The sequence below is a fragment of the Sorex araneus genome, chromosome 2 (assembly GCF_027595985.1).
Source record: "Sorex araneus isolate mSorAra2 chromosome 2, mSorAra2.pri, whole genome shotgun sequence".
Classification (NCBI taxonomy): domain Eukaryota; kingdom Metazoa; phylum Chordata; class Mammalia; order Eulipotyphla; family Soricidae; genus Sorex; species Sorex araneus.
Window position 1 is genome coordinate 248,462,308 of NC_073303.1, and position 18,515 is coordinate 248,480,822.

The window sequence follows — 18,515 nt, forward strand, 5'->3', positions numbered from 1 at the left end:
TCAAGAACTGAATCGCCAGCAATCCCGAAGATGCTGTGGTCGTCCACCTATTGCCCAGCTGACTCACTTCCAATGGCCACTTCACTTTTAATGGCCACTTCAGCTCTACTCTAGCTTCAGGTTCTTCATATCTGAGAAAGACCAACTGTAAGGAGACACTTTTCCTTTCTGGAGTTCAGATGTGATTCTGGGAGCTGTGGCAGCCATCATGTGACCACGAGGAGAGGGTCAAGGTCAGCCTGAGGATCTGCACACTGAGGACCACAGAAAAAGATAAAGGACTTGGCTTCTTTTTTTGGGGGCGGGGGGTGCACGCTCATGAGCTACTCCCACATCAGTGCTCATAGTTCACTCATTGTAGTGCTTGGGGAACCAGATGATGCCCCAGGATCCCTCTGAACTATCTCTTAGCCCAGAACTTGGGTTCTGAATGATATTATTTCCTTTGTTTGGGTTTTGGGTTTTGGGTCACACCCAGCGGTGCTCAGAATTTACTCCTGCCTCTGCACTCAGGGATCATTCCCGGCGGGCCTGGCAGATTCCGTGTGGTGCTGGGTATCGAACCTGAGCTCACCGCATGCCAGACAAGCACCCTACCTGCTGTCCTGTCTCTTAGGCCCCCATGTCTCCTTTGGCGTACCAAACTCACATTTCTGGAAAGATCTTCCTTCCCTCGCTCACCTCTAAGTGCCTACTCCTGGCCAAGTCTTCTCCCAAAAGCCTTTTAGATTCTGGCCTAGAGAGATAGGACATCAGGGAAGGGGCTTACTTATACGCAGCCTCCATTCCAGCACTGCCGAGGGTCCCCTGAACACTTAGCCAGGAGTATTCAGACGTGCACTTCCTTCAAAAAATAATTTAAAAAAAAAGGCCCTCTTGCATTTAAAGCTGGAATTGGCCCTTCCCCAAAGGGAAGTAGCCGTGCGGGACCCAGCACAGGTCAAGGTCTGTACTCAGGAGTAATCAGCCACCAACGGGGCTGCCTTTACCAACCCCCGGAGTTTCCACTTTCAGCCCGAACTGCCACAGCTAAGTGTTACCTTTGAAACAATTGTCAGCAAGGTGCAGCAGGGGGTGTGGACTGCCCGCCCCCTGGGTATCTGTTCCACCCTTGGCTAATCTTGGAGTCCAATTAAGAAATATTATGGGGGGGCTGGAGCGATAGCACAGCGGGGAGGGCATTTGCCTGGCACGCGGCTGACCCGGGTTCAATTCCCAGCATCCCATAGGGTCCCCTGAGCACTGCCAGGGATAATTCCTGAGTGCAGAGCCAGGAGTAACTAACCCCTGTGCATCACCGGTGTGACCCAAAAGCAAAAAAAAAAAAAAATATTATGTTCGTTTGGGGCCAGATAGTACAGTAGGTAGGGCATTTGCCTAGCATGCAGCCAACCTGGGTTCGATCTCCAGCATCCCATAGTGTTCCCCAACACCAGGAGTCATTTCCTGAGTGCAGAGGCAGAAGTAACCCAGAGCATCACTGTGTGTGTGACCCAAACCCCTCCCCACCAAAAAATTTACGTTTGTTTGGGGCTGGAGTGATAGTACAATGTTGGGGGGTACTTAAATGTGGCTAACCCGGGTTCGATCCCCAGCATCCCGTAGGGTCTCCTGAGCCCACCAGGAGTGATTCCTGAGTGCAGAGCCATGAGTAAGCCCTGAGCACGGTCACGGCTGCTCCCCCAAAACCAAATCATATATTACATTTGTTTGGACTACAGACATAGTACAAGACAGATCAGGGTGTTTGCCTTGCACATGGCTGACGAAAGTTCCATTCCTGGAACCCATAGATTCCCCCCCAAATATCCCAGGAATCATGTCAGCAGCCTGAGAGAGAGAGAGAGAGAGAGAGAGAGAGAGAGAGAGAGAGAGAGAGAGAGAGAGGGAGAGAGAGGGAGAGAGAGAGAGAAGGGGCTGGAGCGAGAGCACAGCGGGTAGGGCGTGGCATCCCATATGGTCCCCTGAGCACCTCCAGGAGTAATTCCTGAGTGCAGAGCGAGGAGTAACCCCTGAGCACCACTGGGTGTGACCCAAAAAGCAAAAAGAGAGAGAGAGAGAGAGAGAGAGAGAGAGAGAGAGAGAGAGAGAGAGAATGACTTTCCCCGTGGACTCTAAGAGCCCCCTAAAGTGCAGAGGCTTCTCCCCCTCCCCCTCCTCCTTCCCTACTGGATCCTGGGAACCCAAGAATGTTCCTTGTTGAGATCAGAGAAATGGTCCAACCCGCATGGCCTGGCAGGAGGCCCTGGGTTCGATCCCTGACATCACAGGGTCCCACCACATTGCCAGACCCAGCGCCAGAGCACAGGAGACCCCAAGTCCCTCAGGCTGTGTTTTGTTTTGATTTGGTTTGAACTTGGGGGCCACATCCGGCAGTGCTGAGGGCTAACTCCTGGCTCTGCACTCAGGAATCACTCCTGGTGGGCCTGGGGGGCGGGGCGGGGGGAGCCCTTTGGGATGCCGGGGACCGAACCCAGATCTGCTGTGAGCAAGGCAAACAAACGCCCTCCCCCATGTCCTATGTCTCGGGCCGCTCATGCTGCTTCTGAGTGTCCCTTAATTCAGGCATGAGAGGGGACCCCCGAGCTCACCGTTTCACTCCCGTTCACCAACTCCCAACTCCACACGCGCCGGGGGTGGGGGGTGGGGGGGTTCCGGCCTCTGCATAAGAGAAGAATCTGACCAATCCCGCTCCTGCGGCCTCGGGACCTTGGTCCACCCCTATTGATCTGGACTCCAGGACAGTCCGGCCAGCCGCCATGAGGTTCCCGTTGCTCCTGGGGTTCTTGCTGGCAAGCCTGGAGTCCGCGCTTTTGGTGAGCCCCGTGGGGATCAAGAAGACGGGACAGGGGGTTTCTAGGTTAGAGGTCAGGGGTCGGGGTCAGGGGTGCGTGCCCGGGGCTCCTGGTTGGACCCCAGCACCGCAGACCCACCTCCCAGCACTGCTGAGTGTGTTTCTGGAGGTTCAGCCAGAGGACACCCCTCAGGACGAGGAAACGGGGGGCTCAGACGCCAGCCCTGGCCTCTGACTCTGATCTCTCAGTCCAGGCCCATTTTTGGGGAGCGGTGGGGGTGTTGTGGTTCAGTTTGGGGACCAGACCCAGCTTTCTTTATTTATTCCTGGCTCTGTGTTCAGGGGTCACTCCTTGGAGGACCCTAGGCGGTGCCACAGGTTGAACCCAGGTTGGCCACGTACAAGGCTGTACTATGGCTCAGGACCCAAGGCCTGATATTTTTAGGGTGGGGCCCTAGAGGGTGGTGTTCGGGGCATGGGGGGCGTCACTCCCAGCTTTTGTGCTTGGGGGTCCTTCTAGCAGTGCTCAGAAGACCCTCTGTGGTGCCAGGGATGCAACTGGGGTCGGCGGCATATAAGGCAAACGACTTCGCCTCTCTCTTCCCTCTCTGTAAGGCCCAGCCCAGGCAGAGTGAAGCCAGAGGGAGTCAACCGCAGGGGGAGGGGCTGCGTTTCTGGAAAGACCCAGAGGCGAGTCTCGAGGAGAAGGGGGGGGCACGTGGAGGCGCTAGGTCTTGCAAGGAAGGGGGCTGCATTTGGGGGCTTCGGGAAGAAGCTAGCAGAGTTGGGGCTGGAGCGATAGTCCAGTGGGGAGGGTGTTTGCCTTACACATGACCGTTGCAGGTTCAATCCCCAGCATCCCATAGGGTCCCCTGAGCCCACCAGGAGCCGTTCCTGCCTGTAGAGCCAGGAATAACCCGTGAGCATCAGCAGGTGTGGCCCAATGAAGGAAAGGGGAAAAATTAAAAAGATGGGACGGGGGACCGGAGCGATAGTCCAGCGGGGAGGGCATTTGCCTTGCATGCGGCTAACCTGGGTTCAATTCCCAGCAACACATAGGGTCCCCTGAACACTGCCAGGAGTAACTCCTGAGTGTAGAGCCAAGAGTAACCCTTGAGCACCGCTGGGTGTGACCCAAAAAAAAGCAAAAAACCAAAAAAAAAAAAAAACCAAAAATTGGGACTGGAGCCATAGTCCAGTAGGTTAAGGTGGTTGCTTTGCAAGTAGCTGGCCAAGGTTTGGTTCTTGGCATCCCGTAGGGTCCCCTGAGCACTGCCAGGAGTGGTTCCTGAGGCAGAGCCAGGAGTTATCTCTGAGCATCATTGGATGTACCCCGCCCCCACCCCCAAAGATACTAGAAGAGAAGAATCCAGGGTTGGCTCTGATGTTCTGGCTAATTCCCCACCCTGTAGATTCCCCGTTGGAAAAGCCGCCAGGAGCAGAGCCAGGCGACGGCAGGGGACACCGTGGGTAAGTAGCCGGCCTGCTCCAAAACACCCCTGCGCGGCAGAAAGGAAACTCCAGAGGCTGGCTTTGCAGCAGAGAGGTCCAGACCCCATCCCCACCCCAGCCTCATCTACTGAGCACCGAGGAACTGATCCCGGAGCACCACGCTGGGAGCAGCCCCTGAGCTTTGCCCAAACACTTCAAGAAAGGGCCAGAGAAATAGACCTGTGGGGTAGGCCCAGGTTCGATCCCTGGCACCCCAGAGAGTTCCCTGAGCACTGCCGGGAGTGATCCCTGAGCACAGTGCCAGGAGCAGCCCCTGAACACCACCAGGTGTGGTCCCAAAACATGAAGAAGAAGAAAACTTGGGGCTGGAGTAATAGCACAGCGGGTAGGGCGTTTGCCTTGCATGCGGCCGACCTGGGTTCGATTCCTAGCATCCCACATGATCCCTGAGCACCGCCAGGAGTAATTCCTAAGTGCAGAGCCAGGAGTAACCCCTGTGCATCGCCAGGTGTGGACCCAAAAGGCAAAAAAGAAAAAAAAAAAAAGAAGAAAACTGGGGGCTGGAGCGATAGCACAGCGGGTAGGGCATTTGCCTTGCACGCAGTCGACCCAGGTTTAATTCCCAGCATCCCATAGGGTCCCCTGAGCACCACCAGGAGTGATTTCTGAGTGCATGAGCCAGGAGTAACCCCTGTGCATCGCCAGGTGTGGACCCAAAAGGCAAAAAAAAAAAAAAGAAGCTTCTTTTTTTTTTTTTTTGCTTTTGGAACCACACCTGGCAGTGCTCAGGGCTTTCTCCTGACTCAGTGCTCAGGGATCACTCCTTGGACAGTGCTTAGGGGAGCTTTTGGGGTGTCATAGATCAAACCCCAAGTCAGCTGCGAGCGAAGCAAGCATCTCAGCCACAGTACTATCACTCTGGCCCCTTCCATTTTATTTTAAGTTTTGGATCCAAAAAGCCCAATAAATAAATTAATTAATAAATAAAATTTTGGACCTATCAGAGGTCCACACAGAAGAGTACTTGAGGGTACACAGTGGTGCTGGAGGGGGGGATGACAACGTAGTTTTAGGGATCAAACTCAGGGCCATGCACAGGCCACACATGCGCTCTGCCACGGAACCACATACTCCACACCTCCAGGCTCCCTTGCCATTCCCCTTTTATCTCTGTTATTATTACTGTTACTTTGGTTTCCGGCCACACCTGGAAACACTCGGGGCTTGTTCCTGGGTCTGTGCGCCGGAATCACTCCTGTCAGAGGCTTGGGGGAATCTTCTGGGGTGCAGGAGCTTGAACCCGGGTCAGCTGTGTGCAAGCAAGTGCCTCCCCCTCTGCTTCCCTCTGTCCTATGACTCCGCCCCTCTTTTTTTTTTTTCTTTTTGGGTCACGCCTGGCAGTGCACAGGGCTTATTCCTGGCTTTGCACTCAGGAATTACTCCTGGCGGTGCTCAGGGGACCCTATGGGCTGCTGGGATTCGAACCCGGGTCGGCCGCGTGCAAGGCAAACGCCCTAACCGCTGTGCTATCGCTCCAGTCCTATATTTCTCTATGCTCAGAAATCAGTGGGGCTGGAGCAATAGTACAGCGAGGAGGGCATTTAGTTTTGCACATGGCAGAACCAGGTTCGATTCCCCGGCACCCCATAGGGTCCCCCGAGCACCGCCAGGAGTGATTCTTGAGTGCAGAGCCAGGAGTAACCCCTGAGCATCGCTGGGTGTGACCCGAAAAGCCAAAAAAAAAAAAATCACTGCTGATGGTGGGATTCAGAGGACACTCTGGGCCACCAGGGACAGAGCCCCGGTCAGCAGGGTGCGAAGCACATGCTCCACCCGCCGTGCTCTGTCCTCCGGCCTCCAGACTCCCCCCGGAGGCATCTCCCTGTGTCTCCAATCCGGCCGCGGAGATTGGAGAATAAATATTATTCTCCGGGGCACTAAATATTTACCTAGAGATGACAACGAAATGAACTCTGCCCTCGGGAGCCCAATTTGGCGGGGCCGGCCCAGCCCCGGGGCAGGGAGCCAGGGAGGCCAGCTCACAAAATCTGAGCCTCGCCCCTCTCCTTATCGGCACTCCCCGAGCACGGCTCTCCTCTTTTCTCCTTTTTGGGGTGTGTGTGGGGAGAGCTACTCAAGCAGGGGTCAGAAGCCTGAGGGGGTCACCCCCTGTAAGACTTGTCCCGCTGGGTTGTGGGTCCAACGCTGGGTTTGCTGACCAGAGGCCACACCGGCGTGTACGGGCGGAAACGCCTCCTCAACGGTCCCCTCTGGCCCCTCTGGCCTTGTTCTTTTCTTTCTTCTCTATTTTCTTGTTTTCTTTTTTCGGTTTTTTTTTTTGGGGGGGGTGTCACACTTAGCCATGCTCAGGGGTTACTCTTGGCTCTGCATTTAGGAATTACTCCCAGCGGTGCTTGGGGGACCCTATAGGATGTCAGGGATCGAACCCGGGTCAGGCGTGTGCACGACAAATGCCCTCCTGGCTAGACTATCGCTCTGGCCTCCTTTTTTCCTTTCCTTTCCTTTCCTTTCCTTTCCTTTCCTTTCCTCTTCTCTTTTCTTTGTTTTTCTTCTTTCTCTATCTTTTATCTATTTTATTTTGTTTTTTGAGCCACACCTGGCAATGCTCAGGGGTTACACCTGGCTCCCATTGAGGGGCCGGAGCGATAGCACAGCGGGTAGGGCGTTTGCCTTGCCCGCGGCCGGCCTGGGTTCGATCCCTGGCATCCCATATGGTCCCCCAAGCACCGCCAGGAGTCATTCCTGAGTGCAAAGCCAGGAGTAACTCCTGAGCATTGCTGGGTGTGACCCGAAAATAAAAAAAAAAAAAAGAGCCCTTCCCATTGTACTACAACTCCGGTCCCATTTTTCTTTCTTTCTTACCTTTCCCCTTCTTTCTCTCTCTCTCTTTCTCTCTCCTTTCTCTCTCTCTCTCTTTCTTTCTTCTTTGTTTTGGGGCCAGACCCTAAAGTGCTCAGGGGTTACTCCTGGCTCTGCACTCAGGAATTACTCCCGGCGGTGCTCAGGGGACCCTGCAGGATACCGGGGATCGAACCCAGGTCTGCTGCGTGCGTGCAAGCGCCCTGCCTGCTGGACTATTGCTCCAGCTGTCCCTTTTATTTTCTCTTCTTCTCTTCTTCCCTTTCTCTTTCTCTCTCTCTCTCTCTCTCTCTCTCTCTCTCTCTCTCTCTCTCTCTCTCTCTCTCTCTCTTCCTTTTTTGAACTACACTCAGCAGTGCTCAAGGCTTCCTCCTGGCTCTGCACTCAGGGATCATTCCCAGAAGGGTCTGGGGGGGCCCAATCCCCTGGGGGTGCTTGATCACCAACAGCAGGGTGGCCGAGACTGCACTCAGGGTATGTGGGCAGCGCAGAGGATTCAACTCACAGCCTGGCGTCCTCCGAACTATCTCTGCAGCCCAGAAATACATTTTGGGGTGAGAGGCACATCCATCAGTGCTCAGCGCTTACTCCTGGATCTGAGCTCAGGGCTCACTCCTGGCAGGGCACGGGGGCGGGGGGCGGGAATCCTATGGGGCGCCAAGGATCAAGCCTGGGTCAGCTCCGCACAAGGCTCACTCCCTCCGGGGCCGGCCGGAGAGAGAGTAGAGTGGGGAGGGCACTTGTCTAGTGCACAGCGGACCCGGGTTCCGTTCCCGGCATCGCCTGGGGTCCCCTGAGCAGCGTCAGGAGAGATTCCTGAGTGCGGAGCCCGGAGTCAGCCCTGAGCATCACTGCTGTGGCACAAAACCCAAACCAAACCATCAAAGGCCAGTTCTCTACCGTGTGTCCTATCACTTCCGCCCCAAAGGCAGTGATCTTTGGGGGGGGGGCGGGGAGGGTGGTTAACGCCTCTCCCCGGCACGAAGACGTCGAAGAGGCCGTGCTGGGGCAGAGGGCTCGACGCGTGCTCTCTTCGCAGTGCTCACCATCGACGGGGAGCTCTGCCACTTCCCCTTCCAGTTCAACCGTCGGCTCTACCACCACTGTACCCAGCGGGGCCGGCCGGGCTCCCGGCCCTGGTAAGGCTGCCGGAGGGGGTGGGAGCAGAAGCCCCACGGGAGAGGGACGCCACCCCCCAGAATCCTCGCTTGGAGGGGAGCCAGAGGGGGCCGCTAGCCCCTGGGCAGAGCGAGGGAGCTGGATCTCTTCCAACAGGTGTGCCACCACCCCCAACTTTGATCAGGACCAGCGATGGGGTTACTGCCTGGAGCCCAAGAAAGAGAAAGGTGCCATCCACGGCTGGGCTGGCCCAGGGGCCTCTCCTCGCCACTTCCCTCCCCCCACCCCGATTGTCCATTGACACCCCCCCCTACGTAACCCATCCCACCACCCAGCGTTTGAACCCACCCTGTCCCTTCCCTTCCTCCCTGGGATCGAGAAGCTGTGGGAGGGGGGATCAGCCCATTTGGCAGATATGGAAATCGAGGCTTGGTTTAGAAGCGTCCAGGTTTCGAAGACAAGAGGGTTCAGGCAAAGACTTGGGTGGGCGGATGGGAGGGGCTGGTCGAGGGGTCAGACTCACACCCCCTCCCTCTCTTCCAGACCACTGTGGCAAACACAATCCCTGCCATAGGGGGGCTACCTGTGTGAACACGCCCCACGGCCCCCGCTGTCTCTGCCCTGAGCTCTATACCGGCAAGCACTGCCAGAAAGGTGGGGGTGCCGAGGGTCGACCCAAACCGAATTGGGGTGCACGGACTCAGGGGACACTCGACAAGGTCCTCTGTGTCCTCTGTTCCCCACCCCCGACTCCCCAGATTCTCTCTCTCTGTTCCCAGAGAAATGCTTCGAGCCTCAGCTTCTCCGATTCTTCCATGAGAATGAAATCTGGTACCGGGCGGAGCAGGCCGGCGGGGCCAAGTGCCAGTGCCGGGGGCCTAAGGCCCAGTGCCAGGTGCTGACAGGCCAGGGTGAGGGCATCGGAGGGCCGGATGTGGGTGGAGAAGCTGGCGGGAGGCTGGGGAGCAGGTGGGCGGGAGATGCCATTTAAGGGGCTCTGCGCTCAGGAATCTCTCCTGGCGGTGCTCGGGATCGAACCCGGGTCGGCCGTGAGCAAGGCAAGTGCCCTCCCCGCTGTGCTGTCGCTGCAGCCGTATATGGGGCTCTTAATCGGCCTTTCTCCCAGCCTGCCAGACAAGCCCGTGTCTCAACGGGGGACGCTGTGTGGAAGTGGAGGGGCACCAGCTCTGTCACTGCCCTGAGGGCTATTCTGGAAGCATCTGCGACGTGGGTGAGTAGGGCAGGAGGTGGGACAGGGAGAGGAGAGGTCCTGGCCCACGTGGGGTGTGACAGCAGAGGGGATGAAGAGGGGTCAACCTCCTGAATATCTAGGAGCCTCATTCCTCCCCTTTTTTTTAAATTTAATTTAATTTAATTTAATTTAATTTAATTTTTTGCTTGTTGGGTCACACCCAGCAATGCTCAGGGGTTACTCCTGGCTCATGCATTCAGGAATTACTCCTGGCAGTGCTCGGGGGGACCCTATGGAATGCCAGGCATCGAACCCAGGTCAGCCTCATGCAAGGCAAATGCCCTCCCCGCTGTGCTATCGTTCCAGCTCCTATTCCTCCCTGTTTGGGGCCACGCCTGGCTGTGCTGAGGACTTAACTCCTGGCTCTGTACTCAGGCATCACCCCCTGTGGGTGGGCCCAAGGGACCACATGGAGTGTCGGGATCAAACCCTGGTCCACCATGTGCAAAGGCCAACGCCCTCTCTGCTTCTCTCCTCTCCCTGAAATTGTTGGCAAAGGCACGGCTCAGGGCTTACTCCTGGCTCTGTGCTCAGGAATGCTAGGAGGATTCTATGAGGTGCTAAGGATTGAACCTGGGGTGGCCGCAAGCCAGGCAAGCACCCTTCCTGCTGTATTATAACTCCAGATCTTTTTTGGGGGAGGTGTTTGGGCCACACAGCCAGAGGTGCTGGAAAAAAACGATTCCTGGCTTTATGTTCAGGGGTGATGCCTGAGTTGTCAGAACAATACTGGATGGTTCTTTTTTTCTCTTTTTTGGTGGGTGATTGTTTCTTTTGTTCTGTGGGCACTCTTGGCAATGCTCAGGGGTTACGCCTAGTTCTGCTCTCAGGAATTACTACAGTGGGATTGGCCAAATGCAAGGCCAGCGTGCACCTTACCGGCTGTACCATCTCTCCAGTCCCAAACGCCTGAAGTGCTGTTATAGGACCACAGCCGGCGGTGCGCCGGGCTCCCTCCTGGCTCTGAGCTCCGGGATCTCTCCTGGAGGGATTCGGGGGTGCCAGGGATCGAACCCGAGTGGACTGCGTGCCAGACAAGCGCACTCCCCGCTGTGCTATGTATCTCTCCTCCCACTCCCGGTTAGATATTGGGGCAAATTGCTACGAAGGCCGGGGGCTCAGCTACCGCGGCAGGGAACGGACCACGGTCTCGGGCGCTCACTGTGAGTCCTGGACCTCGGAGGCCAGTTACCGCAACGTGAGCGTCGAGCAAGCGCGCTCCTGGGGCCTGGGAGACCACTCTTTCTGCCGGTGCGCCCGCGCGGGGGGGGGGGGGGGGGCTGGGCAGAGCTGGGCAGAGCTGGGCAGGGCTGGGCAGGGCGAGCCCGGGACGGGGCTGGGGTTCCCACGTTCTCACCGCGCCCCCTTCTGGCGGCCACAGGAATCCCGACAACGACACCCGTCCCTGGTGCTTTACCTGGGTGGGCGACCGTCTGACCTGGGAATACTGCCGCGTGCCACAGTGCCAACCGCTGGACCGACTGACGCCCCAAATCCGTCCCGCGCGCTGGAGGCCCTCGGGGCACCCGGAGCTGCCCCCTCCCCCGCCTGCGCCCGGGCTTCCCGAGTCCCTGACCCCCGCCGCGAGCTCAGCTCATCTCCCGACCCCTGGTAATCAACTGGAGACGGGAAGAGACCGTGGAACGGGAAGGGGAACGCCCGAATGTTGCCATTTCAGGGGTGGGTTAGAGCAAAGTTTGGGGTGAAGGGGGCGCTTGCTCAGCCCCGGCTCCTCTCGCAGCCCCGCCCACGTTGCCCCAGCAGCAGCAGTGGGTCCCTGGGTCCAGCGCGCGCCAGGCGGAGCCGGAGAGCTGCGGTCGGCGCCTCCGGAAACGGTTTTCCTCGATGCGCCGCGTCGTCGGGGGGCTGGTGGCGCTGCCCGGGGCGCACCCTTACATCGCAGCGCTGTACTGGGGCGACGGTTTCTGCGCAGGCAGCCTCATCGCCCCGTGCTGGGTGCTGACGGCGGCGCACTGTCTGCAGAAACGGTGAGCACCCCGTCTCTGGCCCCTGCCCACCCCCACCCCCCCACCCCCCAGCTCCAGCCCTCTCGCTCGGGCTCGGCGCCCCACTTGACTCCGCGCGCTCGCCCATCCCGAGTTTCTGAAACCCAGGGGGCAGGATGATGCAGAGGGGCCTTGCAGCGGGGGGTAGGGGGATAGCACCCTCTGAGAGCGCATCCCCCTCCCGCAGGCCTGCGCCGGAGGAGCTGACGGTGGTGCTTGGTCAGGAGCGCTATAACGAGAGTTGCCAACAGTGCCAGACGCTGGCCGTGCGCTCTTACCGTTTGCACGAAGGCTTCTCGCCCTCGACCTACCAGCACGACCTGGGTGAGCAGGGTGGGGGTAAGGGGGTCGTCGCGCCCGCGAGGATCGGGCTGCGGGGGAAGGGAACCGAGGCACGGAGCTCCGAGGGGCGTCTCACCGGGTTCCCGCGGGCGCGGGTCAGCCCTGCTGCGCCTGCAGGAGCGCGCCGACGGCAGCTGCGCCCTCACGTCGCCCTACGTGCAGCCCGTGTGTTTGCCCCGCGGCCCCGCGTCGCCAGCCCAAGAGGAGAGCGCGGCCTGCGAGGTGGCAGGCTGGGGCCACCAGTTCGATGGTAAGCGGAGCGACTGGTGTGGAGGGGTGTGTGTGGGGGGGGGATGTTGTAGGGGCAGGAGGAGGGGGGGTGCTCGGGAGGGTCGGCAGCACTGATTGTCTTGTTGGATTTTGTTTGGGAGCCACACCTGGTGATGCTCAGGGGGTTCCTATGAGATGCCAGAGATTGAACCCGGGTTGGCCACTGCAAGGCAAGTCCCTTCCCTCTCAAAACTGAATTTGTTTGTATTTATTTTTTGCTTTTTGGGTCACACCCGGCAATGCACAGGGGTTACTCCTGGCTCTGCACTCAGGAATCACTCCTGGCGGTGCTCAGAGAACCATATGGGATGCTGGGAATCGAACCAGGGTCGGCCGCGTGCAAGGCAAACGCCCTACCCGCTGTACTATTGCTCCATTGTACTATTGCGCTGGCCCCTCAGTGCAAGTCATTTCTTTTTTTATTATTTTTAAATTTATTATTATTATTATTCTTGCTTTTTGGGTCACACCCGGCGATGCACAGGGGTTCCTCCTGGCTCTGTATTCAGGAATTACTCCTGGCGGTGCTCAGGGGACCATATGGGATGCTGGGAATCGAACCCCGGTTGGCCGCGTGCAAGGCAAATGCCCTACCCACTGTGCTATTGCTCCACCCCTGCGAGTCGTTTCAATCCCACTTTTTCCCTGCCTGGCCTGGGCAGCTGCCTGCGAGGGAGGGAGGAAGTTGGAATGTCTGGAAGCACCTGGACGGCGCCGCCCACCGAGCATGGCGCGCGCGCACAGGGCGAGCCAGGTTGGGCTGTGAGTGAGAAAGGCGCTCTCGGTCGGTCGGCAGGGGCGGAGGAGTACTCCAGCTTCCTGCAGGAGGCCGAGGTGCCTCTGATCTCCCCTGGGCGCTGCGCGGCCCCCGAAGTGCACGGGACCACGTTCCTCCCCGGTATGCTGTGCGCCGGATTCCTGGAGGGCGGCACCGACGCGTGCCAGGTGAGTTCCCGCGGCCCGGGGTGTGTCTCCTGTCCCTGGTCCAGGTCCACAGGGACGTGATCTGACTCCCCCGCTACCCCCAGGGGGACTCCGGGGGTCCGCTGGTGTGTGAGAACGAGGACACCGAGGACCAGCTCATCCTTCGAGGCGTTGTCAGCTGGGGCTCCGGCTGTGGGGACCGCAATAAGCCAGGTGTCTACACCGACGTTGCCAACTACCTGGCCTGGATCCAGGAGCATCTGGCTTCCTGATCCCTCACCCAGGGATGCGTCTTTTGCTCCTGGATGAGATCATGGAGGCGGTCTCGGCAGGAGTGTGGACGGGCAAGCATTGCTCCTGGCAGCGTCATGCATGCCACAATCAATAAATAGCCTTGTGAGGGGTCCGGAGAGGTAGGACAGCAGGGAGGGTGCTTGCCTCGCACACTGCCAACCCGGGTTCGGTTCCCAGCATCCCATAGGATCCATCGAGACCTCTGAGAGTGATCCCTGAGCACAAAAACAGGAGTGTAAGCCCTGAGAACCTCCGGGTGTGGCCAAAACAAACAAACAAACAAAAAATTACTTTATAAAAGAGCTTTTTTGAGGGAAGGAGGACATATACTCTCAGTTATATCCCCGAGCACCGCCAGGGGTCACTCCTGAGCACGGGGCTAGGAATAGTCCATCAACATGAATGCGTGCAGCCCCCAAACACACCCGGTACTCCTAATAAAGTGCTCTTTGGAAATATTTGAGCAGCAGAGTCCTTTAGGGGTTGCACTAGAAAATTCCTAGTGTGAACAACATCTGCCTCATACTCTGCACAAATCCTCCCTCCCCCCACGTCCCCTTCCCTCTGTTGTGATACTCAGTTGCACAAGTGGTGTCTTGGGCATGTGGGGGATAGTGCCAGGGATTGAACTGGGGGTCTGAGGCTGGCAAGGGGGGATTCTCTACATATACAGCCAAGCTGTACCCTGGCCCCAATGATCTATGGGTTTGGTTTTTGGTTTGTGTTAGCTTTTGGGGTCACTCTTGGCAATGCTCAAAGGTTACTCCTGGCTCTGCATTCAGGGATCACTCCTGGTGGTGCTCGGGCCACCCTATGGGATGCTGGGGATCGAACCTGGGTGGGCCGCATGCAAGGCAAACATCCTCCCCTCTGTACTACCGCTCTGCCCCCATCCCAGTGATCTTTGGACAGCTTGTGTAAGACTTTGATTCTTTTAAAATATGTTTTTTTGTTATTTCTGCTGGAGCAATGGTACAATGGGGTGTTTGCCTTACATGCGACCAACACAAGTTCCATCCCTGGCATCTCAGCTGGTCTCCTGTGCAGCATCAGGAGTGATTCCTGACTGCAGAGCCAGGAGGAACCCCTGAACACTGTCGGGTGTGACCCCAAAACCATTTTTAAAAAAGTTCTGAGTTAGGGGCTGGAGTGATAGCACAGCGGGTAGGGCGTTTGCCTTGCATATGGCCGACCCGGGTTCGAATCCCAGCATCCCATATGGTCCCCTGAGCACCGCCAGGGGTAATTCCTGAGTGCATGAGCCAGGAGTGACCCCTGTGCATCACCAGCTGTGACCCAAAAAGCAAAAAAAAAAAAAATTCTGAATTATTTGGAGGGAGCCACACCCAGTGACACTCTCGGGTTACTCCTGGCTCTGCACTCAGGAATTACTCCTGACAGTGCAGGATTATATGGGATGCCAGTGATTGAACCAGGGTCAGCCACATGCAAAGTAAGCACCCTACCCACTGTACTAATCGCTCCAGCCCCAAGATTTACATTCAACCCAAATGGTACTAGATATGGACAAGCCTCAGGCAAGATGATTCTCTATATCATTTCCTCTAAAATATTTAGTAAAAGTGGAAGTGGCCCACAAACAAACAAACAAAAAAAAACTTCATTCTATGCTTGGCAGACCACAGAAGTTGGTTTGGGAAGTGGTTTTTTTTCCTTTTGATTTATGTGATACTCAGCTTAAGAGTATCATATAAGTCAGAGTTATTCAGTACTCAGGTTAAGACTCCATCCAGCGCATATTAGTGTTGATGGCAACACAGTATTAAAATTAGGAGGAAGGTAATTTACAGCTTGGTCACTCTGCAGCGGAAAAACCCAGTGAACAGCCAGCATTTAAGAAATGGCCTCGGAAAAAAAAAAAAAGAAATGGCCCCAGGGCTGGAGTGATAGCTCTGCAGGTAGGTAGGGCGTTTCCCTTGCACTCAACCGACGGGGATTAGATTCCCAGCATCCCATATGGTCCCCAGAGCACTGCCAGAAGTAATTCCTGAGTGCAGAGCTGGGAGTAACCCCTGTGCATCGCCGGGTGTGACCCAAAAAGAAAAAAAAGAAAAAGAAAAAAAGAAACGACCCCTTTGCATGCTTGGATACCCCAACAAAATTAGAGTTACTGGGGCTGGAGTGATAGTACAGTGGGTAAGGCTCTTGCCTTGCACGCAGCCATCCTGAGTTTGATCCCCAGCGTCCTATAGAGTCCCCCAAGCCTGACCAGGAGTAATCCCTGAGCACAGAGCCAGGAGTAAGTCCTGAGAACCACAGGAGGTGAACCACCCCCCTCACCCCCCCAAAAAAAAAGAGGAGAAAAAAAGAGTCCAGGAAATGGAGAGCTAGTCCAGAGTTTAAGGCGCTGTCCTTGCACGTTGCAGATTCGGGTTCAATCCCCGGCAGCCTTTTAGGGTCCCCCAGGCCCCACCAGGAGGAATCCCTGAGCACCACCGGATGTGGCCCAACCCCCAGCCCCAGCCCAGCCAAACGCGCACATTCCCAGCTTGCTCAGCCGCTGCGTGACGTCACACCCTATACATCACCGTGACCCTTTGGCAATCCTGGCAATGGTACATCACAGTGCCCCCTGGCGGTCACCCGTCACAGTGCCCCCTGGCGTCACCCGTCACAGTGCCTCCCAGCGGTCACCCGTCACAGTGCCCCCTGGCGGTCGCGGCGCGCCAGCGAAGCGGGAGGAACCAGACTTACCCGGAGCCGGAATGGGCGACTGGAAAGGTTACATCTGTGCGGTGCTGCGGGACCAGCGCATCGACGACGTGGCCATCGTGGGCCACTCGGACAACCGCTGCGTGTGGGCCTCGCGGCCCGGGGGCCTGCTGGCGGCCATCTCCCCGCAGGAGGTCGGGGTGCTCACGGGCCCGGACCGGCGCAGCTTCTTGCAAACGGGCGTGAGCGTGGCGGGGCGCCGCTGCTGCGTCATCCGCGACCACCTGCTGGCCGAGGGCGACGGCGTGCTGGACGCGCGCACCAAGGGGCTGGACGGGCGCGCCGTGTGCGTGGGCCACACGCCGCGCGTGCTGCTGGTGCTCATGGGCTGCCGCGGCGTGCACGGCGGCGTCCTGAACAAGACGGTGCACGAGCTCATCCACGGGCTGCGCACGCAGGGAACCTAGGGCCCCCGCGGGAATAAAGCCCGACCCTCCACGGGTGGTGCGTGGCGTCCTTCTCGGCGCAAGGGCGCGCGGGGCGTGGACGCGGCTTACCGGAAGCTGAAGCTTTATTTACTGGGTCTGGGATTTGGAACCCGGGTTACATGCTCCCCACCTGGTATTTTCCAGGCCAGAGATAAGGACTTGGAACCGACCCTTCCTTCCTTCCTTCCTCCCTCCCTTCCTTCCTTCCTTCCTTCCTTCCTTCCTTCCTTCCTTCCTTCCTTCCTTCCTTCCTTCCTTCCTTCCTTCCTTCCTTCCTTCCTTCCTTCCTTCCTCCCTCCTTTCCCTTCCTTCCTTCCTTCCTTCCCTCCCATATTTCCTTCCTTCCTTCCTTCCCTCCCATATTTCCTTCCTTTTTTCCTTCTTCCTCCCTTCCTCCTCTCCTTCCTTCCTTCCTTCCTCCCTTCCTCCCTTCCTCCTTCCTTCTTCCTTCTTCCTTCCTTCTCCCTCCCTCATTCTTCCATCCCTCCCTTCCTCCTTTTCTCTCTCCCTCCTCCCACTCTCCCTCTCTCCCTCCCTCCCTTCCTTTCCTCCTTCCTTCCCTCCCTCTCTCCTTCCCTTCCTTTCTCCCTTCCCTTCTTTGCTATTCTAGGGGCTCACCATCCTGTGGTGACCTGAGGGTCCCCTTGGTGTTTTCGGGGCCAATCACTGTTTCCCTGGCTGGCTGACAGCAACAGACGAAGGAAGGAGGTCACAGGCTGGTTGGTAATCAGTAATCAGTGACCATTTATTCCAGTCTCAGCGCTAGTGATAGAGAAACCATGAAGGGTTGGGGGCTGCAATTACACATAGGTGTGGTTGAACATTGCCATAGCAACAAACAGATGCAAAGCCCTTCCTTCAGGGGAAGTTCTTGGCGATTTACCCAAGGACAATATCTCAACTGAGGGTTCAGCACTCTAGATTACTAGGAGATCTGCCCAAGGGCAGGATTCCATCTAAAGGCGTATTGCTTTCTCCTTTCCGTAGCTAGTAATCCATTTAAACAATCATATTAAATTTATTTAATATATTTCCAGTCATTTTGCATGAACACAGTAAAAGATATATTAAGCTTAAAGGGTGGCTCTTCCTGGGGACATCTCGCTATATATCCCAGACTTCAGTCCTCAGGCCAGGTTAGTCTTTCCTAACCCCAGCAGGGTCCTTATTCAGTTACTTCTTTTTTGGGTCATGACAGAGTTTGTTCCATGACCGTGCTCTTGTTCCTCTCTTATGCCAGGGTAGTTTACGGCTTACCCGGGGTCCATCCAAGTATCTCGCCAGGACCCCCCTTTTGGGGTGTTAGGAAGTAAGGGAAACTGAGGCTTAAGTCAAGTGAATATGACAGATGCCCCAGAGTAAATATTATTTGGAGTCAGTTAACTCCCAAGTTACAAAAGCATAGCATGAACTGTCTTCCTGTGTCTACACAAAAAGGACATTGTTCTAAAGTAAACTATGCAAAGGACATAAAGGAAAGAGAAAAGTAATATTTCACTTACACAGACACAATCCAGACCCCTCAGAAGAATTGACCTACACATTACAGGGCCTGGTTTGGGGATATTTGTGATTAACAAATAGGGGAAGAAGGGCACAAAGGGGAGCTTAAGGATTAACAATATTACAAGTGCATGGTGGAATTGGGTTGCCTTGGGAGCACTGTGATGAGTGTAACTCAAAAACCTAAGCTCCCTTCAGGAGGAGTAAGGACAAATCAGTGTTACTTCTTAAAATGCTTAGAACTGTAATCTAACCCTCCCTCTCTCCTTCCTTCCTCCCTCCCTCCCTCCCTCCCTCCCTCCCTCCCTCCCTCCCTCCCTTCCTTCCTCCCTCTCTCCCTCCCTCCCTTCCTTCCTTTCTTCCTTCCTTCCTTCCTTCCTTCCTTCCTTCCTTCCTTCCTTCCTTCCTTCCTTCCTTCCCTCCACCCTTCCTTCCTTCCCTCCACCCTTCCTTCCTTCCCTTTCCTCCCTTCCTTTCCTTTTTCTTATTTGGGGGAGTGCACATCCGACGGTGTGTCC

At 56.6% G+C, this 18,515-nt stretch overlaps 2 protein-coding genes across 2 annotated transcripts; both read left to right on the forward strand.

Moving 5' to 3' along the window:
- The first annotated feature begins 2,759 nt into the window (after window positions 1–2,759).
- F12 (coagulation factor XII) lies at window positions 2,760–13,757 on the forward strand. Its single transcript, XM_055128174.1, has 14 exons — window positions 2,760–2,816; window positions 4,207–4,264; window positions 8,166–8,265; window positions 8,402–8,472; window positions 8,789–8,899; window positions 9,025–9,156; window positions 9,372–9,476; window positions 10,583–10,748; window positions 10,879–11,108; window positions 11,239–11,485; window positions 11,691–11,827; window positions 11,946–12,095; window positions 12,912–13,060; window positions 13,144–13,757. The coding sequence occupies exons 1-14, from the start codon at window positions 2,760–2,762 to the stop codon at window positions 13,309–13,311; spliced, it is 1,881 nt and encodes a 626-aa protein (XP_054984149.1). The 3' UTR covers window positions 13,312–13,757.
- Window positions 13,758–16,059: 2,302 nt separating this feature from the next.
- On the forward strand, window positions 16,060–16,473 carry PFN3 (profilin 3). The gene has a single exon (XM_004611430.2). The coding sequence runs from the start codon at window positions 16,060–16,062 to the stop codon at window positions 16,471–16,473; it is 414 nt and encodes a 137-aa protein (XP_004611487.1).
- The last annotated feature ends 2,042 nt before the right edge of the window (window positions 16,474–18,515 follow it).

Excerpts from the sequence above, each read along its gene's own strand:
- F12 (XM_055128174.1), top strand. The coding sequence starts at position 2,760 with ATGAGGTTCCCGTTGCTCCTGGGGTTCTTGCTGGCAAGCCTGGAGTCC. Across the intron at positions 2,817-4,206 it reads GCCTGGAGTCCGCGCTTTTG|ATTCCCCGTTGGAAAAGCCG; the intron begins GTGAGCCCCGTG and ends CCCACCCTGTAG. Across the intron at positions 8,473-8,788 it reads GGAGCCCAAGAAAGAGAAAG|ACCACTGTGGCAAACACAAT; the intron begins GTGCCATCCACG and ends CCTCTCTTCCAG.
- PFN3 (XM_004611430.2), top strand. The coding sequence starts at position 16,060 with ATGGGCGACTGGAAAGGTTACATCTGTGCGGTGCTGCGGGACCAGCGC.